This window comes from Amblyomma americanum, chromosome 7 (genome assembly GCF_052857255.1).
Source record: "Amblyomma americanum isolate KBUSLIRL-KWMA chromosome 7, ASM5285725v1, whole genome shotgun sequence".
Classification (NCBI taxonomy): domain Eukaryota; kingdom Metazoa; phylum Arthropoda; class Arachnida; order Ixodida; family Ixodidae; genus Amblyomma; species Amblyomma americanum.
In genome coordinates this window covers 45,679,669-45,705,217 of record NC_135503.1, presented here as the reverse complement: position 1 = coordinate 45,705,217, position 25,549 = coordinate 45,679,669, and the positions used below count along the sequence as shown (strand labels likewise).

Below are 25,549 nucleotides of genomic sequence, written 5' to 3'. Positions count from 1 at the left end.
TGTCAGGAAAATTTTTAAAACTAATTTTTGCAACGATAAACGAGTCTTTTGCTACCAAACAAACATCAACGCAGCCAGAAAGAGCCATAGAGCTGATTTTTTACTCAACAAAAATTGCACCGAGTTGTCCGCAGCGCCTCTTAGTAGGCCCTGAAAGCACCACCCAGTAGACTCGGCGGCAGACAAACAGTAAAGTTAGAGGCATTTGAAACAAGAAAGATCTGCTGCTTGCAAAGAAAGCCTTGCCTTCGTGCTCACACTTAACCAAACATACAAGCTGTTTTCTGCATGCCTTTGGCGGGTAGTGGTGATGGTGCTGTTGAAGGACAGGCGGGAAAGCAAACTTGTTTTGCAGCCCCAAGAACAAAACCTGATGGAAGTCCTAAATTTTGTGTGTGCTGCATGAAAGAGGCTCCTAGATGTGGCCATTTCAGCACTAGTGCCTACAGACATTGACAGACATTGGCATCTCGCCGCTGGTCGTGTCACCGATCGCTCAACAACAAACGCTAACAAAGCAAGCCACTAAGGCCTTCGAGATCAGCAGTTACAGGCAACAGCCGGGTACAAATCTCGCAGGCCATGCAGCTGGTTGCTGTCTCCATGCAGATGAAGAGTGTGTCCCTCCCCGTCAATCCAGCCTCTCACTTCCCTAGCCAATTTTACCTTTTGCACAGCTCATCCAAAGAGGCAGCGCAGCATCACGAGAGCGTTGTTTGGTTCGCCGCGTGCCCAGGCCAAGCAGGCAGGGTGACGTGCAGTTCGAATTATAGGTGGCCTCACCAGCTCATGTTCGAATTAACAGGCTATGGAAAAAGTTGTACAGTTCGAATTATCCTAAAACTTGAATTAATAAGTTGGAATTCATATAAGTAATCTTTCATTAAATACAATAACAACATGGGCGTTTCAATTTATTAGTGAACAAAGAAAATAATACGACTGATAGTGAAGCGCCGCTCCGCTTGTTTGATCTCACTCTTGCGAAGTTGGCTTCACAGTGATGCCCCGCCGGATCTGACCCCAGCCAATCAACCTGAAATCAAAACATGAGCATCTCACTAAGCATGTAAGGCATTAAGAGTTGAAAATGATCTTTTAAAAGAATGTTTTTTTTGTTGGGCATGAAATGATACTTTCGTCCTTACCTCCAGTGCTTCTCCACACGCCGACTCAGGGCAATCTTTTCGCCAATCTCTGTGCACACAGGGCTGGTGAGGCTAATTTTTGCCAAGTCAGCCTTGACGGCCAGGACGCGACCTCCCGTGGACAGTGACCCAATGTTCACCATCAACACCTCGTTCTTCGACAGCTTTTGCACCTGCATGCACAACAGGCTTCCACGGTCAGAAGTGTACAAGAAGTTCACACTCTTACTGTAGGAGTGCTAATTTGAGGCTTTCATTGTACAGTCAACACCTAGCATTCAAACATGAAAAGGATAAAAAGTTTTTAATTATACAAAATTAAAATTAAGGACAGCACTTTTATTATGTGCTATGTTCGAATTAAGTGAGCCTGAATTAATGAGATTACACAGCAATTTGCAATTGAGCAGACCCAAAGCAATAGGCCAATATTCTAGGAAAATCACCCAATGTGGAGTAGATTAGCAATAAGGCAGTATTTACTCATTAGCATCCACCCAAGCACATCAAACCCATGTGGCCCCGGGTTCAATCCCCAAACCAAGACAAACTTTTCTGCTACTATGAGGTTTCTGGAAGAGCTGTATTAGCTTTCCTTTGTAGCCATATGCGTAGGCTAATGAAGAATGCTAATGAAGAATTGATCCCTTATTAGAAATCCACTCCACCTTTGGGATTCCCCTAAAACATTGGCCTATCACTGCTCACACTTGAGTTGCTGATCATTTACTTTCCCCCTATCATCTCCCAATCATCCTGGTTTCCTTAGTTGGTACAGCAACTGCCCCGAACAGGCAGTGATCAAGGATTTGATTCCCCAACCAGGACAAATTTTTCTTCAACTACAACGTTTCTGTGGAATTTGTAAAGCTTTCCTTTGTAGCCCTACGGCTGCGCTTGGGTGGATGCTAATGAGTATTTCCTTCTTTATTAGAAATCTATTCCACTTTTGGGATTCTCCTTAACCAAGAAATGGCCATCTCAAGCACTAAATGGTCTGCTGGCTTGACGCATTTATTGAAGTTTAACTGAGCTCCACATCGATACAAAAGAATACGTCCGGGCTTTCACAGTCATGCGAAGGAAGAATTCAGGTCTTGGAGTTGAACCCCAAGCCTGTATGCAACAGAAAGTTGATCTACAAAGAAATGCAAGTATGAAAATTACTAAAGTAAAAAGTATGCAAGTTTACCCCATAACATGAAAATGCTGATTTGGGTAAGCTGGAGTGGATGCATATTTGAAAAATTCAGCACAAAAATAAAGTACGAAAAGCATGATCACAAAAAAAAGCACTGTTATCCCATGACACCAATTGGCGCTAAGCTATAAAATGAAAAATTTTATGTGCATACCATAAAAACATGCGTATAATAAAGATTTTTTTCCAGATTTTAGCACATCAAATTTCCACCTAGTATACTGCATACGAATCCAAACAATGTTTGCCTAAATCTGCAATTCCAGTTTTGTTGTTACGCAGTGCTATCACCATTGGGCTTCCAGCGAAAGGGGCACTATCTCTAGCAATGGTGTCAGCTGGCTGTTTAGACTTCGATGCCATTACACGACGTTAACCTCGACGCCCACATTATCGGAAGCAGGACAATTCTACAAACACACAATGTCAAGACAGTCAAAGCAACACTTCAAATTACACCGCATCTCAGACAAATAAAGATTTAGTTTTTTCAAGTTTTTGTCGCCTTACGCATGTGCTGTGTGATATGCACAGCTGCAATGCATGGCACTCACGCAATCACAAACACATGCTCCACCAACTAACAGTGCTACGAGCACTATGCAAACAAACATCACAAATGCAAGTCAAAATGCCCCTCCTAAAGCACTGCACAAGATGTCTGCACATTGCCGCACCTTGGCACCCTTCTTGTCTCCCTCTGTGCGAACTCCCAGAAGCCGCCTCAACAGGAAGTATGAGATCTCCAACTCGATGTAGATGTCCGGCAGGGCACCCACAGCTCCCAGAACCTGGCCCACCATGCGGTCAGCTCGCGACAGTGTTGGGTCGATCTTGGTGCCCACACCTGCAGAGGCAGAAAAGGACATGCTGGAAGGCCCTCCCTCTGGTGCCCTGCATGTCACTAAACATTGGCTCATCCAAGCCTCCAACTCCCATGGCAGTTATTAAAAAAGCTCATACAGTCTGCTGAGGAAGTCACTGTCTGTGTAAGCTTATGATTGAAAAGGCAGTACTGCCCTCTCAAAAAAAAAAAGAGGAAAGATAGGTGTCACACAGTAACTGGCACTGAGTGTCGATCACTGCTGTCTGGTCTCGCCACCAACGTTTATGGCCAAGAAATGCTTCTATTCAAGCATGACATTACAGTCGAGCCCGCTTATAACGAACATGAGCGTCACGCGGTGTCTGTTCGTTATATCCCGAAGTTCGTAGTAAGTGGACCACAGCTTTAAAGACAGTTGCTTGTCAAAACAAAAAATTGTTTCTTTGGGAAAAAGTCCGCTATGGACGTCTGTTTTTGCAGCGCAGATCCGATGAGGGAGGTTTCCAGTTTATTTTACGCAGAAGCATGCTATCGCCGAGGCCCTTAGCATAGACAAGTTGTCTGAAGCTCTCTATGTAGCTGCTCATTGCTATAGGCGCGCTTATGGGTGCTGGCTCCAAAGTTTCACCCTCATCTGATTCCTCCGCGTCCCTTTCGTCCTGCACTTCAGAAATGATGCCCTCGTCTGTGCATGGTTCCGCGGTGTCGGCGTCATTATCGACAGAAATGAAATCATTCCAACCAATGTCATGACCCCCCATGTCGGAGTCGACGACGCGCTGCCATAAATCGTTGCCGGGCTGGTCATCTTCCGAAGCATCACGCTCGGCATCGACGAAGCCGGCCTTGCGGTAGATGTCTGGCTCGCCAGTGGCCGTCACCTCCGCCCAGACCGCTTTCATCCTCTCTACTGCTGAATACAATGGAAATGGACACGGTGTTCCCGTCCACCACCCCGAATTAAAACTAGGGCCCCGAGATTGGAACGAAGCCAACGAAAAGCCCGCACCGCAACAAGAGTGACAAAAGCGCGCGATGGGGTAAACGTGCAACGTGCACAGGCGGCAATCAAGCCAGTCAAGCTGAAGATACAAACGCACAGTGCCAGCGGAGAGACCAATGAGGGGCGTCCGTGAGCATCAGTGCAGCCCTCTCTTGGCTCCCACGGAAGGCCTGCTTCACGGAGCGTGGCCTCCGCGACCGGCACCGGCGGCGGCGCGGTTGATCGCGGAGGCTACATGTGGATTTGCAAGAGAGTGAGGAGAAAGGAGCGCAGTTGAGAGAAGGGGCGGGAGGGCGATCTTGGAAGGCGTGTCGGCGGGGAAGGGTAGCTCGCTTGAAAGCGGCACGAAACGGTGCGGGCAGTTCACCTGCGATGAGGCTCAGGAAAACATGCCACGCACCGGGCGCACAAAGGGGTCGGAGGCAGGTTATCTCGCTTCGCGGCACCGTGTTTACGCCGTCTGTTCGATGTAACCGATCAGCAGGGCTTAATGACGTTAGTTATACGTGTGATCTTGTGCCATTGAAATAATGTATATTTTGACGGTCGCGCAGCTCTCGTTCGTCTCGACTGTATTGCGTGGTGGCCGACTTCTGACCACACTATTTACACCTTTAAGCTGCTTCTCCTGGAAGCAATACACACATATTAACAAAGCATTGCATCTTGTAACACTGTTTGGAAAATAGGTTGACTCAGTTGGCCTCATTTCAGCCAGAGCTGATATCCAGGTTTCAAAAGACGTTTAACGAATTTCAAATCCCTGCTACCATACATCGTGGGGTGCTGTACTATCAGAGAAGAGTTCTAACCACCATTCAATCAAAAAAGAAAAATAACAATAAGGAATCAGGGGAAGAAAAAAAAGACAAAAATAAGACTTCAGAGTTCAGTCTTCCAAACAAGAGCTGGAAATGTTCGTATGTGAGATACTACTACCCGTGAGACACAATCAGGAAAGAGAACAGGATAGACTCACCAATGAGACCACCGGGCACCGCGTACATGAGGTCGTTTTGCTCTGTGCAGAGCGAGAGGATGCGGGAGAAGATGGGCTTGCACAGCAGTTTTCCTTCGTCATCCTTCGACACAATGCCCGGCCGGACCTCGATCTCCTGGCCAACCTTATGTCACCAGGACGTAAAAAAAGAAAAACAGAGCTTGTTAGCACATGAAGTCACACTGTGAGCCTGCACTGTGCCAGTAGCTGTGGCTGCAAAGAAACAGCTTAAGGAACGTTCAGCACAGCTCCATTCAATATTTGTCTTGCCAGTTTACTGCTAAGAAAACTTTTTCGCTGTCACTCAATTCAAACTCACACTGTCAAATAACGAAAAGAATTGCATGATAACTGTTTCAAAGTGAATGGCAGTGTCTCACAGATCTGCAGTCCAAAAAAAGTAACTTATGACGCATTCTGAATTAGATATAAACGCATGCTTTTTGTCTGGCTTCCCCATTGTGAACAAGGAAGCCGTAGGGCTTCTGAAACGTCAGTATGTTTCATTAAACTTTGACTTGGTCAGTGACCCTATACTTTTTCATTATGCCACCACCTGACCAGACGATGTTTCATCGAACGCTTGATTACAGTAAAAAAAAACTGCGTCAATGTACCAGAGCATACTTGCGAAGCACAAGATGAGTCCAAAACTATATAAGGGTGAATTTTGAACTAGCGTCAAAGGGGTGTGAACTCTTGCACTTTGCAGCTCTGTCAAGCCAGTTTAATTAAGCAGCTTAATAACAGCTGCATAATTTTTTTTTCTTTGACCCACAAAACTTACAGGTCAATATATTAAACACAGACTTATGCCTAAAGCCTGTTTCACAATCCAGCGAAAACACGCGATTTCTACCACCGCGGCGCAAAAATCCTGCTTTGAGTGGCCACGGTGGCTAAAGCGGTAAGAGCAACAAGGCTCCAACAAGTGGGAAATCTCACTCAATTTGCTGAGTTGCTTGCATGTCACAAAGTCTCAAGGCCCCAAATTTTCTGCAGAGGAAAATTTTTAGTTCTGTGAACTCAGAACAAAAAATTTATGAAATTCTAAGGTACCTAAATTGAGCTTCGACACCAGGCTTGAAAGCCACCAGGAGAAGTCGCCTTGTCGATAACACTGGGGCAAAGCGTGCAGCGTAGAAGTGCAGCTAAGGTGACGATGGACATAAAAGGCAGCAAGGGTCATTGAGAGAGGAATGCAACTGAAAGAGTTGAGTGGAGTAAGGAAAGCAAAGAAAGGAAAACGGGAGCAAGACTGAGCAGCTCAAGATGCCAAATAGCGGTGGCATGGCGGTGATGGCGGCTGCTGCTATGTGGGAGGCTGCCTGGATTAAAGTATTGAAGGCTTGGCTGCACTCCATCGCGGCGCGCGCAACAGAAGCATTGCCTCTTAAACAACATCAATATATCTGAAGCTTCCGTTTTAGCAGGCCATCTGTGTTATTTTGGAGAGAGATGGCCTTCTGTTATGACTGGACTGAATAGTTTTGAGATTGCATTATAATCGTAAAAATACTTTTTTTAAACTCTCCCGAGTTCTCAGACTACCCCCTCGTGTTGTAATCGTGCAAACAGAGTAAAATAGGTACCCTTCCATCATACTGTCAGTCATATTCATTTACGTAATAGTAGCATCAAAGGAGAAAGTGGCCGCTGACACATAATTCCACGAAAAATGGTTAAGTCCGTAATTTTTTGCGGAATCGTGGGAAACTAGGGGCCTTGCTTATACTGCTCTAAATAAAATGACCGACAATAACAGCCCTATTCTGAACAGCCACTCAAGTCCACGGAGTTTCCAAAGAGCCGCTAAGAAGCGTGTGCAGAAACGTCTTTCCAATTGGCTCAGCTCCTTGGAATTTCAGTAAGAAAAAACAACCAGGCATGGCTATTGCTTAACATCACATAAAGCTTTAAAATCGCACTGCTTGTTCACATATCCCAAAGATGCCTACCTTCAAGACTCCCCTCAAGATGGAGCCTCCGGCAACACCTCCTTTGAGGTCATCAACTTCGCAGCCAGGCTTGTTGACGTCGAATGATCTGATAACTGTCAAAAAATCACAATGCACAAGGAGAGAAAAACAACAGAGGAGTAAGCAACATGACACCATTTTCCTTCAAGAAAATACAATACATAATAAACATGACTACCATGGCATGTTTTGTGCGCAACATAGGTACTAATATGAAATGAATCCCCGAATAGATCAGAGACAAGAATTCTCTTCAAAAAAAAATAATAGTACTACAGTCAATCAGAAAATGGCTAGCGGCCGTCTTCGTGTTTCAGGTCACCCTCCCAGGTGCAAATCAATACACGCAACTACATCTGGTTGGCTTAGTTTGGTTTTATGGGGTTTAAAGGCCCAAAGCAACTCAGGCTATGAGTGGCGCTGTAGTGGAGAGATGGGGATAATTTCCACCACATGGAGTTCTTCAGAGTGCGCTGACATCGCACGGTACACAGGCCTCTAGAATTTCGCCTCCACTGAAATGCGACCGCTGCGATCAGAATTCATTGCATGCCAGCACAGAATCAAACACGAACAAGACAGTTGAAATGGAAGCAGCAAAGCCAGATTTTACTTGATTGAGGCAGACTGACTATTAGTGAGTTTGATTTTCACTTGGACGGCATAAAGACTGCTGCATGGAAGTGTTAAAACGCCCACCATGTATTTCTTCTCCAGCAGCTAATATCTTGGCGTTTTTGTTTTGCCGGTTAACACTTTTCCTGTTCGCGTTTTGGATTGACGCTGATGGCACATGCAGCAAAGCAAAGTGCTGGCATTAAAAGTGCAAAACGGCCTCATGAGACTCGCACAGGCAGTGCAGCAATATATACCTCTCAGCAACAGCTTTGCATGCAGCATTTAAACAGCTTACATATTCTCAAAAGCAACCGAAGCACGAGAGACACATCATCACAGAAACAGACACAACATCCACAAAACTAGAAACACAAAAAAAGTTGCCTGATTGCCCGTGCTTTGTTATTCTACAGCGTGTGTCTATCCTTCAATTAGCAACAAGTGCTGCCACGTCAGCCAGCCTTTGTAGGGATTTCGCCTTTTCGAAAGCATGTGGGCTTGAGGCTCAAAGATAATTGCATGTGCAAAAGCATGCCAAGAGCAAATAAAAAATAAACAGCAACGTACCAATAAGGCGGGGCTCAGATACAAAATCCCTCAGCGGCATAGGGATCTTCTTGACAATGTACTCGCAAATAACTTCAATGTTGTACTTCAGCTGTGCAGATATGGGGACCACAGGGGCACCTTCAGCCACAGTTCCTGAAAGCCAGAGAACAGAACAACCTTGAGTCTGCTGAGTAAGCAGTAACTATGTCGTAATAGTTCTAAGCACTTTATCTTGATCCGTATTGTTGACCACCGACTGTCAATACGTAACATTTACTAATTACAGAAAGTTGTAATTGGGTTTGAAACAAAAGGATAATTTTATAAATACTGCTTCCATATTACTGTCTACACATTAAAACATAATGGTTCTAACTGTAACTGCATTTATCCTGCAACTAGCCAAGGATAGAAAAAAAAAAAGAAAAACCTGAGGGAAGTTTGAAGAAATTGTGCAGGACATTGATTATGGTTCCACTGGAAACATCCACATCAGGGAGAGCTTTTCCAGAGCAGTGACATCACAACTAGTGAAAATGACCAGTTCAGGCAGGAACTTACAGTTTAACTGGTGACTAATGACAATAATGAAGATTATTTCAGTGCAAAATAAAGGGCTGTCTTTGACAAGAACACGACCATCCAGAATTTTAGCAAGCATCTACCCCTTCACAGCTGACGATTACTGTTCTAAGATATGTCAAAAGTTTTCCTTTTATTTTACAATATTCACTTCACTTTCTCCAGCGCGGAGTTTCTCTAGCGCGGAGTTTCTCCAGCACAGAGTTTCTCCAGCACGGAGTGTCTCCAACACAGAGTTTCTCTAACACGGAGTTTCTTCACAGCTGACGACTACTGTTCTAAGATATGTCAAAAGTTTTCCTTTTATTTTACAATATTCACTTCTGCCTGTGACAAGCATCTACACAATAAATTCCGATGCTCACTTTTAAATGTGTTCTTTTAATGGTTAAGAAAAAAAAATGAAAGTACTGGTGATTTACTGTATACTGATGAAGGCAACTCAGGGGCAATGGAGAATGGGGTAGGGTTATTGGTTGCATGACAAGGAACAAGTTATGTAACTAGCTGCGGCCACAAACTAGGATTGTTTCATCTGTATGTTCAAGAGGAGAGAGAGGAGTGCAGGAAATACTGCACTGGCTCTCTTCGCTATTTACGCACTGTTACAATGCACTGTAACACTACAATGTTGAAAAATTTCTCTAAAATTAAACGAGCCCCTGAATAGACACATTTAAGTTCATTTGCTCAATTAAAAAAAAAAAAGCAGCTGATTGGGTGTAGTTGTCCAGCCAAGAAATATAATTTCACTAAAAGCGAGACCTTTTAGAATATCCAGCCTTTAATTACTGCAAAGGGCCCCCATACTGTAGCTTGAAAACCACTAAACGAGAAGGAACGTTTTTGTGTCTACATTAGCTTGAGTGATGCAACCCCGAATAATTTTGCTTGGTGCTGAAAAGTGACAGCGAGACGCAGAAACAAAGAGATGCAATACACACCCTGCACAAACTTTAGGATCTGCTGGTACTGCTCCTTGGCCTGTGACTCCTTCACAAGATCAATCTTGTTCTGCAGGATCAAGATGTGCTTCAGCTTCATGATTTCAATGGCTGCCAAATGCTCCGAAGTCTGCGGCTGAGGGCATGACTCATTGCCAGCTGTCAAAGAAAACAAGAGGTAAAGAAACGGCATGTTTTGTTTTTTTTTTACTCAGAGGTACAATATTCTTCAATGTTCCAGTTAAGCTTGAAACCAAATGTAATTAAAAGCAGTGCCTACAGAGATCGGTTTTACAAAGAAAAGCCTTCACATAAAATAATATGCAGTATTAAAACCAGCATTCCTTTCTACTATCCTGCCCACAGCCAGCTATATTCTTATTTAAATCAAGCAGATTAAGGGCAAACTTGTAAAGGCAAAGCAGCCTCACCCTGAACAAAGGATTTCAGCAAAGTGTATGAATGGAATAGCAAATGTTTTTTTTCTTTCCATCACACATGTTCTCACTCATTTTTGTGTACATTTGCACACTACCCTATTAGACAGGCATGAGACAGCAACGAGAAGCACGCTTACATAAATCACAGAACTTAAATATTCGAACTAAGAAAAGTGAAATGTAAGCTTGAGGAAAGAGCACACACTTCCTTCAAAAACATTTCAAAAGATAATTTTACTATCATGTCTGCAGACAGTAGCCTTTGAAAGGGGCAAGTTATCTGAACAGGAATAGTGGGAAGGAACCAACCAATCAGAAGCAAGGCAGCATCCATGACAGCTGCACCGTTCAACATGGTGGCCATCAAAATGTCGTGGCCAGGACAGTCAACAAAGGAGACATGCCTGCAATCAGAATAGGAGTTATACAAGGCTATTCTTATTCATCAAAGGCACTCACACACTAACAAGTAAAAATTCAAAAAGCGACTAACAATTAAGACTTCATTGATGACACGCAGCTGCCAGTCATGCTGCATGCTGTAATGAATAGTTGTTATATGCAATCTATTTATAATGCACAATGCCTGCAGGCTGGTTGAAATACATGACAAAAAGAAAAACAGCAATAAGCTAGCACAAATGCGGATTCGCACCTCTGCTGAAATTTTGTTTGATTATCATAGGCTTTTAAACTGCAGCTCTGTGAAAGCACTGCCATTTGTGAAAGAAAATGCAAAACACATATGTATTACCATAATCTTTTGATGTAGCAGTTACAGTTTGCAGACACTAAAGAATATGCTCGCAAAAAGATTACTGTGTGCACATTAAAAAAAATTCCCCTTGCGCTTTTGGTGTTCCTTGTGGCTGTTGACTTGTTTTGTGCATACACCACTAAGCAGCGTGCCACAAGCAACTCGAAAAACGTACCTCAGCAACCTGAACCGACCGTTGCAGCCAAGTCGGTCGCAAGGAAAGTCGTCTTCTTTGCTGCTGCCGGCCGACCGATAGCATGCTGGACGAATGCACTTCTCGTCGTCGCATTTGTAGATCTGCATAACAGGCACAGACGTTTTTTTTTTTACTATTACAAGATTAAACAGGTTCCAGGCCCCGCACAACTATCGCATGCATATTCTAGCAAAACACAACAAAGCAGAGTGAGCAGCCAAGAACACATCTCTATGCGGCATCTGAAGCTAAGAAAGCTTGGAAACACACAGTAAACTGAGGAATGCTGCACTGGTGTCATTTGAAACATGAACAGATCGTATAAATGCGAACAGCAAAATAAAAATCTCTCAAATGAAAAAACTTAATCCTGCATTGTTAATTACCAGTTCTAGAGTGCGATGAGCAAACTGCGAAAGCAATACTGGTCTGCATTTGTACTTCCTATCCGCCGCTCACTATATTGGTGTTTTTGTGCTGGCATTTGAATGTCCCATAACGCTTAATTTGTAGTCGATAATACATAACACAGACAGAATAGTTTTGTATAACACCAGCAACAGACAGCAAAAGGGACAGAAGTGAGCCAATGTAGAGCACTAAAACAAATTGCATCATGTCCTGACCAGAGAGCTTCTAAACTTGCTGATAACTACAGGACCAAATTGCAAAAAAAAAAAAGGAGGTGGGGGCACAAGAAACACACCAACTGTACAAATTCTCAAGTTGTGTACAGCGTGGTCATAAAGTGCAACAGTGAGAGGCCATTGGAGACATCACTGCCTGGCTTTGTAGTACTATATACAGAGTGCAAAGACTTATGCCGGGTAGTCTTCTGTGAATAATTGGTTTTTGGGGAAAGGAAATGGCGCAGTATCCATCTCATATATCATTGGACACCTGAACCTATATCATTGGACACCTGAACCCCCCATAAGAGGAGGGATAAAGGAGGGAGTGAAAGAAGAAAGGAAGAAAGAGGTGCTGTAGTGGAGGGGTAGTGGAGGGCTCTGGAATAATTTCGACCACCTGGGGATCTTTGAAGAAAATTAAATATTCTGAAATACGCATGCATTGGAGAAGCACACAGAAAAGCAGTTCAAGAGAAATTATGAAAATTCAGAGGGGATAAAAAAATAACAAATGGCATCTATGGAAACAGATGATTAAGATGCTGGCAGTCATAAGCAAAATGCAATAACATTTGCGTGCTGAGACTTCTATACACGTCAAAGAACAAGGTGGTCGAAACTCTCCCAAACCCCTCCATTCTGGCATGTCTCATGGTCAAAAGTGCCACCCTGGCATGAGCAAGTCCATGAATTAATAAGTAGCTGTGTCCTGTTTACACATGAAACCCCAGCCTTTGAAGGTATAATTACAGCAGGCCATCTAGAATACAAGCAGTATGTCACAATATCACAAACTGTTGTGACAGTGGTGGTTGAAATTGTTAACTACATAAACAGTGATGTCCTGTTCGAACTACACAATATCGCACCTGGCAATGAAGTGTGGACATCGTAACCATTCCAAGACACAGCACTACAGGCTGCATCAATATTGTAACAGGAGATAAAATATTTTGACACCTTATTTTATTTATTTGCAACAAGTGCTAGAAGGTCTAGGGATTTACCACCATGCTACTGGTGTGTACACACTAATAAACAATGCATAAATAGTTAATTATAGACAGATACTATGGCATTTCTTTCAATCAGGATGGTAGTGATCGCCACCTAGCCTAGGAAAGTGGCTGTTTTTATTTTGTACTTTCTTTACTTTGAATTTTATTCTCTTTATCACTGAGCCCCTTGATGCTAATTAAGCCACTTAAGATAGCCAGAAATATATTCAAGAAGTGTCTTCTGGCGGGCTAGTTGGTGCATTTCATTCATTTTCAAACTAGGCGAGGATAGAGAAAAGAGGAGACACACACGAAGAGTGGGAAAGCGCCGTGTGTGTGTTTCTCGTCCTTCCTCTGTCCTTGTTATTTCGTGCAATTTGGAAATGAACTAAAGTTACTACTCTGGCGAAATATTAACGCCTCAGTGGTTGTCACTGAGCTACAAACTACTACCAGTGGCAGTGCAAGACAAAGAGGAATATACTAAATATGAGGCTGAAGATACAGAATAACTTACCTTGGCATTAGCGTAACCAAGCTTGATTGTGATGTTACGTTCCAATTCATTCTTGAATCGGACAGTCTGCACGAGAATGAAGAAAGAATTTTGAACGAAGGGAAACATGCAGACCTCGAAATATGCTTTTTAAACTTTGCTTGCACTAATGCAGTTTTGAAAGCCTGGCTCCACTGAAAGGGGGTCTCTGGTGATTTCAGCACAGGTGCAGAGAGAAATGGGGGGAGAAAGTGAAAGTGGCTGGCAGCCTGTTTTGCACATCGTTTCATACGAAGGGGAGAACTCATTTTTAAAAGTGTATTTTTGCTCAATTTATGGCAAGGATCTGAAAGAAGCGATCCTCGAGCTCTGCCAGTGTGCTTGTCATTGCGTGTTGTTCTGTAGCCTTGGAGCAGAGAGGCCAGCTGTGGACTGACTCCTGGTGTGAGGACCCGAGTTTCTGCTTTTATCCCAGCCTCTGGGTAGTGCTGCTGACTTTTTACAATTTTAGAAAACGTGCTAATGTTTGTTACTTTCTTTAAAAATCACAGTGAAATTTTCGAAGCGATAGAGAAGAAATGTCGACCACCCCTGACAAGAATAGAAAATAGTTGCCTGCTTCGGATTCATGCAGTCCCTACACTACCTACAATCAATTGTCAATACTGGCGGGAGGTCTGAGACACTCACTCCACCCCCCCCCCCCCCCCCTCCTCTTGACAATATTATGCAATTATAGCACTACTCTGCAAACATCAATAAATTCTGTACTGTCCCCATACTTATACTTGCAGCAAAACAGAGAAGCATTCTTTACTCCTTTATAAAATTCGCCTGCAACCAAAAGCCACAAAGCAGTCAGAGAGTGAACTGAGCTCGGGCTAGAAAAAGCCACAGTGGGCACAGTAGGTAACAACCATACTTTCTATACTACCGTCCACTAAACGTTTACCACAACGATAAGAAAAAAATCCGACCTCTACGCGGCAAACTAATTATATCTCTTACCTGTACACCAGAAATCGCCTTCACCACAGTCGATTTACCGTGAGCTACATGACCAATAGTTCCTGTAACAAAATTTCTCGTGTGTTAAGAAGCCCTTCACAAGTTACCTGCTCAATCAATAATAAGCACAAAAACTAGACAAGCTGCCACTAAATTATTACGACAGCGGACCGTACGCACCGATGTTGATAGTCGCCTGTCTGCTGATAACTTCGGGCGTGAATGGCGTCAACTTGTTGATATCCTGAAAGAGTATGGTGGATGTAGGAAACGCATAATGGAAACAGTGATCCAGAAGGGTCCAACAACCGCTTCAGTGCTAACATGTTAGATGATTCGTGACCTAAATGCCAGGCATCAACATAGGCGCAGGTCAAGGCACCCACACTCAGCCACCAAAACTGGTTTAAGTTAAGCCATAAAGGGATGCTTGACTGAAGTTCAGTTTAAAGCAACATTAGAGACATTAAGTGTTTGTAGGCTAGAAACATGTGAGACAGAGAATGAAAACATATGATCACGGAAAACGCCGGATTGCAGATGACACATTTGGCAAGCCGGCAACATGCACTTGACACGTGCGCCTTAATCGCGGAACTAAGAACAGGCAATCACACCTGATACTAGAAGGCGGAGATGTAAGCTCACAATTACCAAGCTGTAGAGCTTCCACTTACTAGTTTATCGAGGTCCTGTTTCATTAAATGTGGTTGCCCCTGAGGTCTCGCACACTCGCCGCCCGCCATTTTGGAAAAGAGAATAGCAGAAGAGTGCGAGAAGAAAAGGTGGAAGAGGCAGAAAAGGCACGTCGCCGTGCGTGTCTAAAAAAAAGAAGTAGCACAACTTAATATTGTAATATTTATAAAAACAAGCTCTTTTTTTTTACTCTGAAAAGACCAAGTCCCGTAACAAGGTCAAAAGAACAGAATTTTTTTTAGTTTACTTTCCACTTGCATCACACATCACTTAAGTTTGTAAAAAAAAATAGTGACATGCACTATGATAATTTGTTTCTTTTTTAGTTGCAGTTTTTGTTCTAGTCACTTCATTTGAAAAAGAAAATGCAGAAAGTCTGCATGTTTACTGCGAACCTGCGAAGAGTCATGTTGCTCAGGCAACGAGTCGAAGATGGGCGACTCCCGTTGATGAGGGCATAAGTTGCGACCTGAGTTGTTCTTGCATCATCCTCCAAATATGATTCCATTCGTAATATGTGTACTATTGTTCTGGACGGCAGTAAATTTTACCGACTACGTCTTCAAGGTAATTAGATAGCCGCTGCTTCCCTTGTAGGATGCGTGCCGAAGTAACTGTGGCGTGAAAAATAAAGCCGCCGGTTGGTCGCATGTACTGTCTTCTCTTTTTCTCTTGCACATTTGCAGTCATGCTTGCTGTACCCGTACGTCAGCATGCTGGAGCGAAGCGGGATGAGCTTGAAGCTTCTCCGCGTGCAGTTCTACTTCACCCGGTTCAACCGTGTCGTACACCAGATTGGACGGAAAAAGCCGCGCTTTCTGCACTGGTGGTTCACCACGGGAACAGTGACGAGCCTTATATGCATCGTGCCCGCAGTTTGGGTTCTCGTGAAGACTGCCTCAGGAATGTTACGAAGTGCCGCTACCGGGACGCAAGAGGCTCAAGTCCTTGAACCTAGCGCAAGTGTCTCAATTTCATGCACGATCGTGCCACAGGGCTCAAGCTTAGCCGGTTGTTGTGCTGTCACTATGCTCGATCTTTGTAAAGGGCAGGAACCTACACCCCCGATAGAGTTTTATTGCTCCACACAGAAGTGTAAACAAAAAGGTCAAAATTCCAATTTGAGAGAGTAAAAATAGAGAGCTGATAGTTATGCGTAAAGTCCGTCTCCTCATTGTTGCTAAACATCACAAAACATAGGACGAGATAAGGCTGAAATGCGCACCTCACTTAGCTTCAGGCCTTTCTTCACTTGTTTCTTGCAGGACTAAACCTCGCAGTACAAATAAATGCAAGTATGTTTCTTTCTCTCCTCTTTTTTTCTAGTTCTGTTTTTGAAAGCGTACATATAGTTAAACTCGGCTGAAGAAACTAAGTTTTCATGTGTTGCTGTATGCGTTCTTAGTAAGATAAAAGGACAACTACAATGGAGGTCTGTATTGCTCTGCCCACAGCTCACTTTCACGTCTTCATTTGCAGCTGCCAGGTGTCAATCTTCCATTATCTGACATCTTCTACTACATTGCAACATTAATTGTATGCAGCATATTCCATGAATTTGGTCATGCTTTGGCTGCTGTGAGGTATGTTCTTTTCATCTTTCTCATATACTCTTTTCTCAGTGTTTAATATGATGGTAGGCCGTACAAGGTTGGCGTTTTGCCATTTGCGAAGATGAGAACATGATATGCTTTGAATCCGCATTATGATAATGCCAACTTATTGCAGTCTTTTCAGTGTACCACTCCGGTGATGTTGCTTCCTTTTAGCCGCATCGTCTGTGGTGTGGTAATTTTTTTTTTGCTGGGTATTTCTTGGCTTTCGGAGACCACAGTAATAAAGTGGGACCAAAAGAATGAGGTGTCTTCAACTTTTGGCACATTTGCAGATTTGCACTTCCTATTGAGTTTTCTCCTGGAAAAATCTTCAACTCAGCTTTTAGTATGACTAATATGATCCTAAGCATTCAATGAAGTCAAGTGTTTGATGACAACTTGTCTGATTGAAGACGGCCATGAAAATTAGAAGAAACACCGATCATTGAAGAGATGTAAATGCTTGCAATGTTTTTTTTTCTTTTCAGCTTCAGCATCCAATGCTTTTTTCTCAAGTTGCCATTGCTTTTAATCTAACTTTGCATTGATATCTTACATAAACTTATGGCAAAGACTTGTAAGCTTTCCGTCAAAGTCTCGCAGTATATTAAACCAGTTTTGAACCAGCATTGGCATAGCAGCTTTATATGTATCCCCAGACAAAATAGATAATGCTTACCTATGGCTTTGTGCAATAAGCTCTGAACCCACTTTCCCCCAGACTTGCAAAGTGCCTGTTACTTTACACTGGGGCAAACTCCATCCAATTAATTCTTGGTCTTAGCAAATTCCAATTGTTTGGCTTTAAAAGCCAAACAGTCCCCATATAGTACAGACCATAAAATATACTTTATGGCTCTACTGGTGTTTGTTGGTCAGGAAAAGACGCATTTATTACTGAAGAGTTTGGAGTAGGAAAAGGAATATTTTTTTCTCATTACTTGATGATGTGATGTTGATGATGGTGTTGAGAGAATTAGGAACTCTGTGATCGCAAAGTGGGATTGGATGGTGGCAAGGTGTAGCCTCAGAGATCCATGACAAAAGTATGCGGCATTGCAGTTTGCTTGTGAAAACTAAGTGTGGTGGCAATACCTGTAGTTCATCTTTTGGCCCTTTCTAGCTGCATTTTCAATTAAAGTAACCTACTGGCCATTAAACTGCTGCAATCAGTTGATTTAGGCCAACTTTTATTTGTGCTAAGTGTCCTTTTAAGCATCACCTAACAGCAGACTATTAGTCATCTGCTTCCATAATGAAATGCACATGTGCCTGATGTTCATAAGTGAATCTCTTGCTTTCCAGGGAGAATGTGAGGATCCAAGGCTGTGGCTTATTCGTACTTGGAATATTTCCTGGAGCATTTGTCGACCTCCCGAAGGATCAGCTCTCAGTGCTGTCTCCATGGAGGCAGTTGAAGATATACTGTGCAGGAGTGTGGCACAACATAGTTGCTGCATTTCTGGCATTGTTGCTTCTCTTTGGAAACAAGTTCCTGTTGGCACCTTTTTATGCTGAAAATGCTGGTGTATCAGTGATCTCAGTGCTCAAGGTAATGGAAAAGTGTCTTGTTCTTGGTCTCTTCTTTGAATGCAGAATTTGTGTTTAGCTTTGATGACCAGATTTTTTGCTGCGAAAAACGAGCAACATGAGCATCTAGTGAGAAAGGGGTCTATAGGAGAGAGAAAGACAAATGAAGTTTGTTATGCTTGTTGTAGTGAAGTTATAAAGGCAACTAAGGGGCACTGTGAAATTAACTTTTGTATTTGTGCTACTATTGCCTTTGTCCTTTCACTGTTCTCGAAGGTGCTCTCTAATAACTCAGTATTGATTGTTGCAACTACACAACTACATGATAGTTTGTGAGGGGCAAAGTATGCACATAAATGAAAAGGGATTTGTAAATTGCTCATTGCAGGCTGGGCTTTTGACAGAATTGAAGTTCAAATTCTGCAAGCCACAGTTGTAGGGGTTAAGAAGTAAATCTTCACTTCAGTGCTTCTAAGCAGGGCAGGCTTTTATATTTTTGAATGGAAAGCAGTAAACCGCTGCTAAGTCGAGATTCCATGTGACTCACAGTGATGTGAAAGCACAAGGCTCTGCTTTCCTTTCAGGAATCTGGTGCACATGGCCCTGGTGGCCTGCTACCAGGAGACCACATCATTGGAATTGATGGTTGTGATGTCAGGGATATAGATTCCTGGAAGGCTTGCTTGGTTCAGACACTGCTACTTCCACAGCATGGATACTGCCAGAAGAAATCCCTAGTCGAATCTGAAGGCACATGGTCGCCAAAAGGTAACACTCTCAGGTCTCCTGCACTGTGGCACACGTAAATTTTGCTATGCTTGTACTTATATTTTTTTCTTGTTGTGACCCTTGTATGAAGATTGCTGCCATGGACAATCCAACAACAGCCTCTGCTTCACCTACATGGAACTCGGAGCAAAAGTAAGAGTTGATACAAAGTGCTTCTGAGCGCATCAATTACTGATTAGTAATTGGTTGGTATAGCTGAAGGCCGTTTTGCTGGCAATGTTTGATGCACTGAGCATAGCTTTTACTATTACCACTTGAGAAATTTCCAGAAGTTCATCATTTATACAGCGTAGTAATATTAAAATGGTGCCCTCAGCTCACAGTTGCACATTTCGTTTTAGTTTTTTGTGCTTTACGAGTGTCTCTGATGGTGCTTTCAGTGCCTGACTTAAGGGTTAGCATAGCCTGCCTTATAGCTGCATGTTGTTTTGATGCCATTACTGTCATTTAAGTTGTTAGTGATAGCTAAAGCCTCGTTTATTTTGTCTGGTAAGGATAGCATGGCTGCTTGGTGCATTAGGCACATTTTTACCCTTCTCGCAGAGACATAGTTCACACTTAAAAATTATCCTAACCACAACACGAGCAAGAGAGTGAATGGCGGTGAAAAATTATTGTGCACTTTTAACAACAACACCTCATCAATCCTTTATTGGCACTCTTCTCTGCAATCTAGACATATATTGTATCACTTGACTATACAAGAGGGCATGGATTTGTGAAGTATAAAAGTCGTGATGCCACAATTTTCAAATTTTTCACTTGAAATTTATAAATGCAGCATTTCATAATGTATTTATTTTTATTGCAGAATGCTTTAGTATGATGCTTTTACCATAGTTTTTGCAGTGAATGAAAATTATGTAAACCACTGCTCAGAGACTATGCACATTTTGGTATTCCAGAAAAATGTGTGCTTACCAGCAAGGCACACACTACAAACAGCTGTCAAGTATTGCAACTCAAGTTGCTCACAGAGTGAACACTGCCTGAAGCCGGTACTGGACAATGGGACCAAGCTAGTGGAAGTCAAGAGGGCGAACTGGCAGACAATGCTTTTCCTTGGGTCACCATCGGAACTTTGGCGTGCAGGTGAGTGTTGGGCACTCTCTTTTTATACTACTCTTGTAGCGCAGCAGTGATTACTCCATTTGTTCCATTGGCCACATACCAAGCTTGCTTGTGCATAACAACACATTCCCTACTCCTTGCAGTTTCCGTCATCAAGTGGGTTCCACGGCAGACATACTTGTCTGTGCTACCGGTGCATGTCTATGAAGTCTTCCTGCAGTATCCTTTCCTGCAGTTACCTTTATGAGCTTTATTCTTTTGCATTCTAAGAACAGTTGGTGCACTTTCTTTACATCTGCGCGTCTTTGCATTACTTTTGCACGTCTTTACATTACTTGTGACATAGTTAAAAACAAGCCTTAATGTTATTTGAAAATCAATGCAAGATCTAATGAAAAGCGTTGTTTTTGTGCAAGTAACTTTATTAAGTTGCACCTAAAATTGAACCCTTTATCTTTGAGCAGTTCTGACACATTTTGCCATTTCTTTAGCAAGTGCCATCTTAGCAGAGCCACGTTTCAAAAGAAGTGAGGCCATTGAGGTCACTGTCTTTAAGCTACACAAAAAAAATTGCATTATGATCATTGGAGGCATGACAAAAAAGACATTCCTAGCTCTGGAGTGCCCAAAGGAACCATTATATAGGTTTAACCAGTCATAGAACTAGCAGGTAGGAAGCAGATGCATTATTGTTTTTTTTTTGTGTGTGTGGAAAACTAGTCCTCACCATTGATCTCGTTGCAGATCTCAGTGCATTCTTTACAGTGGCACGGAGCATAACTTAATGTGTGCAGTAGTAGTAACTGTAACAGGTGAAATGATAAGTTCAGGAAGGCTGTCTAGATAAGATAGCGGCAGCTTGTGCAAGACAAAATTAACGATCTTTCAGAGAGGCCCGTTTGCTGCACTAGACATAGCCGAGCTAATGGTGGCAAGTGTACAGCACTACACTTGCACTTTTTGTATGTACTGATGGTTTCAGCGGAATGCTGATAGATTTTGACAAAAAGCAAAATGCAGCGGAACATCTTCTCCCAGTCTATAAAAATCTGAAAAAAAGAAAAAAAATCCGTCATGGCAGTGCTCGAGATTCTTCAGCCATATTCATAAGCAGATTTGTATCGTGCACCTATAGCTTAGCTCTCTCAGTCGCAGTACTTTCATCGTTAACAGTATGTTCCTCAGTCAGAGCAGTGTTGCACATACTGTTTGTTTGTAAAGGAACCAGTCAGCGCAATCCCAATAGGCTGGTTTGAAAGTAAGTGTACATTTTTGCACAGTAGTTAATTGCCTATATTGCAGGAGAACCCATACGATTTTAACCAAATCTGCATGGATTTAAGACTGAGAAGAGTGCAACTACATTATCATTTTCTTCCCTTCTTATCCTGGCTAGCATTACACTCATCATTTTTGTTCTCATGAGAGAGTGTAACCATGGACAAAGCATCCTTTTTGCATATTTTTGAGTTTATATTTGAAAAGAATCACCTAATTGCAAAGGCTGAAAATAGGCACAGACATGCATTATGCAATATCTGCAAAAGTAGCTCATCACCGTTTGAATTGCGGTCATGTTGAAACTTGCACGGCCAGCTGTGATAAAAGGAACAAAAGGAACATTTCTACCTGAATCATAGATCCTTATGTCTGCTGTTCTGGTACGTTTGCTTCTTCCACCGAAATCAGCACTCGTTTATTGCAGACCTGCCTTGATGATGATGATGGCAGTGATAATGCCGATTTCACTAGGGTGGTGCATGCATGCATTTTTGTCTGCAATATAGGGAGTTGGTTGAAAAGAAACACTTTTGGGCACTGCACTTTGCATTGTTGGAGACATAATCTTGAGAAGAAAAAAAATGGATTGTTGGGAAAAAAATGGCGACTCTCTCTGGCAGTCCATAGATCCAATGTGGGAAGCAAACAGATGCAGCACACAGTACAGGCATTGCACAGTCACAGTGAAAAAGATTGGCACAGATGATCAATTACAGGCGTGAAGTAATCTCCTCTTGTGGCGCTGCGGTTCACGTTGGCACCAATAACATGAATGCGAGGCCTTCCGCAATCCTCAATCTTGAGGGAGGTCCACCAGAAAGTCATCTCCTGCAAAGAATTCTATTTTTCCTTGTTTCTTTTTCTTGCCCAGCCAGTCATCAGTCACTTATGCTAATCCTTTTTATTCATGACTGTAACTGGATGCCATGTTCAGCCAGTATAAAATTCCAGCTCGTGTTCGATCAGTAAAGCACTAGAGAGGGCAGGGGAGGAGAAAGTGTGTGTGTGCCATGTAGAAATGGCAGATTCATAAAAATTGAGATCTCGCCAGTACTTACCGTGTCACCTACCAGATGGATTCACTTTCCGTCAAAGCTGGCTGTGTGTGGCCTTAACTCTGCATCACAGTTACATCCTGTCCTTCTCGGGTGCTTTGGCACTGCTGAACGTTGTTCCCTGCATTGCACTCGACGGGCAGTGGATAACACAGGGACTCGTAAAGCTGCTGGTGCAGCCAATGCCATGGCTACGGTCTTCCAGAAAAGGAGTGTACCTGTTTATTGTGTTGTGTGGCACTTTTCTACTGGCATCCAACGTTGTCCTCGGCATGTGGAAGCTTTTTGGCCAAAGATAGCTGTAGGCCCAACCGGACGGTATGTACATAGCACCACAATGTAAATAAAGAATTCGTGTTGCATGTTGTTGCTCCATATAACAAACAGTATTGCTTTCTTTTTTTGTCCTCATAATGGAGTGTTAACTCTTTGCGCTCACGAATTCATGCTGAGACCTAAGCTTTCAACGTCATTTGGTTGCCTCAGATCCCTTTGAATGTGATGCAGTTATGGTTTTGGCCCCTAGTTTCTCAGAATTATGTGAAAAATGGTGGAATTTAGCATTTTGCATGGTATTGTACCTTGGCAGTCAGTCATATTCTCTTTTTAATGCTAGTTTTTATTGTGAACATTAGTCGGAATGAAGGAGCAATGGGAATGTGATTAATTTAACCGTCTCAGCTTTATTGAAAGAAAGAATCTGGTAATGAACGAAGGTCTGCTGACGCCTTGACACGCTTGCTCCCCTTCATGCTTAAGCAAGCTAATGTGTCAAGCATGACAGCTCTGGCAATAACACATTCACACTCTTCTAGCGAAGAGTAATGATACTGGTGTCTAGAGAAGAATACAATGGTAGCGGCAAGATGAGTCTCTAGACTCTAATAATGCTCAGCATCCATCCTGAAGGCTTTCTCTTGCAGTACCAAGCCCATTGTGCCCTCGGTGGTGCAGGCAGGGCGGCTTTATATTTATTTATTTTTATTTACCCATACTAATGTATGTTGCGGTACCAGGCTGCCTGGGAGTGGAACTGAATGGTAGGTGAGTACCAGTCCTGCACCAACGGTACCCTAAAATGCTCGTGCTCGTGTTTCAATTAAGTGCTGTCCAGTTTTGCACCCACTTGCCCTTAAAGCCAACATGCATTGGGCCCCTCAGCACCTTTTGAAAGCCATTAGGGTTCCCCGATGCTAAACAGAGTCCCTGCTAGAGCACATTCATTGTGGTGGCGCAAGAACTGCCTCTGCCCACTGCAGTTAAAATATTGAAGTAGTGTAGGAATTACAGGGATACCCTCTCCACGTGAAAGTCACCAACCCAAAAATAATCCACTGGTGTAGATTCTTCAAGATAAAGACAGGGAAAGTAAGTTTAGCAGATTCACTAGATCCTTGTTCATTGAACAATGCACTTCAGAGACCTACACATTAAATTTAGAAACTGTTTCACATAGAACCAAGCATTGCTCTCTGGGGAAGTGGCTTTGCTTTCTTCCTGCATTTGTGTGATTAAAGATTAAATTCAACATTTTCCCCAACGTACATTATTAACTAATATTCACCAATAGTGGGCAGAGGCCAAAGCTTCGCTCGAGAGAAAAAAAGGAATGTCATTAGTGCCCTGCACATGGTGCTGGTGTTCAGATTTGGTCATTCATGTGAGTGAGAAAAATGCACGAACATCGTAACTGCTTCTTCCTCTTCAGTCGTACTGTCCAAGAACGGAACTCACTAACCAACTCTTTAATGCAACTTTAACTGTTAGTATGAATTATTGATGTATGAATTAGTATGAATTATTGATGAATGAGAGAAATGTATGAACCTTGTAACCGTATTTTTCTTTTTCAATAACACTCACTAACCAACCCTTTATTGGAGCTTCCATGAAACAAGCAATAGACATATTGATTGCGCTAGGCTGTGCTCTGCAGTAAATATGCTGTGTTGCCCTTCAGAGGCCATGAGCATAAACTAAACGTGATTGCACATATTTTGAAGTCATGTTTCCAGGGCCTGCGCAACAAATTAACCATAATAAATGCTTTCCAGGTATGAGCTATGCTACATTTTTCTTGCAGATCAGACCTCTGTTAATTCTAGCCAAGTGGTCAAGTTTTCTAGGATCAAAGTAAAACAAAGCACAAAATCACATAACGACATTGGTTCTGAGAGATTTGTGCTCGAAAATTTCGGGCAGTTGAAGCTGGGTTTAATTTTTTTTGCGACACGGATATCACATTTTACATCTGCTTCTATACCTATACCTTCTATAACACAAATGTAGATCACATATTCAGTTCACAGTGTATTTTACACGGCTTTATTTTTGTGAGGACTTAATAATCATATTTTTCAATCCCATAGAGCTTGTGAAAGATATGTCCCATAAGTAATTTAAGCAAAATTTCAGCTTAGGATTTGCCAGCGAAATGGCTCAGAAAATGGTACAATTTTCCTACCTTCAAGAAACTAGAAGTGAAAAGTGCGGTCGTGAGTCATCTTCCTGCAGGGAATGTACCGTTGTTTCTAGAAAGGGCTCTCCGCTTCTCACCGCTAGGTTGCAGAAAGGGAAGAACTTGAACCCATCACCCATATTTCTGCTCATTCGTTGTTTCTTTGATTCTTTTTTCAATAACATTTCACGGCCAAATGCGAATTAGGTGCGCTAGCACTTCAGTTTCTCGTTGGTTTTGGTCTGAGGCTCGGTTTTCAAGGTCAAGCAGGCGTCGGACAAAAATCGGGGAAATTAATGAGTGGTGGCTTTTGTACTAGTGCACTAAAACTGGAGGGGACACTTAAGCTCTGCCTTTAGGGTATGACACGATAGCGTTAATGGGTTAATGCCCATATATGTGGAATTGGTCATTCTCGACTTTAGATAAATATATTGCTGGAAGTCCTCATACCACTAGCTCCTAGTGCAATGGCGCAGTGGCTAGTGATGCGTCACTGTCCTATGATGGCAGATGCTGCCACCGGTGGGGCTTGTGAGACCCAGGTTGCTCTTCCCAAGCAATCCGTGTGTTGCCAGACAGGCAGTGGCGAAATCTGTGAGCGGGGGGTCTTAGTGCAAGCGCACTAAGAGGACAGATGTTCCAGTTTAGAACGATACATTCTGCCACATCTGTAAACAAATAAGGCCAGGCAGTA

General features: G+C 42.8%; 2 protein-coding genes across 3 annotated transcripts; one reads left to right on the top strand and one right to left on the bottom strand.

The window, feature by feature from the left end:
* Positions 1-888: 888 nt before the first annotated feature.
* On the bottom strand, positions 889-15,208 carry eIF2gamma (eukaryotic translation initiation factor 2 subunit gamma). The gene is made up of 13 exons (XM_077632015.1): positions 15,055-15,208; positions 14,558-14,621; positions 14,378-14,439; positions 13,391-13,456; positions 11,223-11,344; positions 10,600-10,694; positions 9,851-10,009; positions 8,343-8,477; positions 7,137-7,231; positions 5,158-5,302; positions 3,027-3,196; positions 1,149-1,321; positions 889-1,036 (listed from the first exon to the last, which is right to left on the bottom strand). Exons 1-13 carry the CDS (start codon positions 15,121-15,123, stop codon positions 976-978), a joined length of 1,416 nt encoding a protein of 471 aa, XP_077488141.1. The 5' UTR covers positions 15,124-15,208; the 3' UTR covers positions 889-975.
* Positions 15,209-15,453: 245 nt separating this feature from the next.
* On the top strand, positions 15,454-22,771 carry S2P (membrane-bound transcription factor site-2 protease). Of its 2 annotated transcripts, none has more exons than XM_077632013.1 (9): positions 15,454-15,640; positions 15,760-16,032; positions 16,553-16,656; positions 17,974-18,220; positions 18,783-18,966; positions 19,058-19,119; positions 19,893-20,079; positions 20,202-20,277; positions 22,468-22,771. In XM_077632013.1, exons 1-9 carry the CDS (start codon positions 15,572-15,574, stop codon positions 22,691-22,693), a joined length of 1,428 nt encoding a protein of 475 aa, XP_077488139.1. In that variant the 5' UTR covers positions 15,454-15,571; the 3' UTR covers positions 22,694-22,771. The 2 variants fall into 2 exon arrangements, with proteins under 2 accessions (XP_077488139.1, XP_077488140.1); XM_077632014.1 differs by having other exon boundaries at positions 15,497-15,640; positions 15,760-16,368.
* Positions 22,772-25,549: the final 2,778 nt, after the last annotated feature.

Coding starts and splice junctions, on each gene's coding strand:
- S2P (XM_077632013.1), top strand. CDS start 15,572: ATGATTCCATTCGTAATATGTGTACTATTGTTCTGGACGGCAGTAAAT. Junction 16,657..17,973: donor CATGCTTTGGCTGCTGTGAG/GTATGTTCTTTT, acceptor CTTGCTTTCCAG/GGAGAATGTGAGGATCCAAG. Junction 20,278..22,467: donor GTCTATGAAGTCTTCCTGCA/GTATCCTTTCCT, acceptor TCTGCATCACAG/TTACATCCTGTCCTTCTCGG.
- eIF2gamma (XM_077632015.1), bottom strand. CDS start 15,123: ATGGCGGGCGGCGAGTGTGCGAGACCTCAGGGGCAACCACATTTAATG. Junction 10,695..11,222: donor GGTCGGTTCAGGTTGCTGAG/GTACGTTTTTCG, acceptor TTCTGATTGCAG/GCATGTCTCCTTTGTTGACT. Junction 1,322..3,026: donor GAGACAAGAAGGGTGCCAAG/GTGCGGCAATGT, acceptor TTGTGCATGCAG/GTGCAAAAGCTGTCGAAGAA.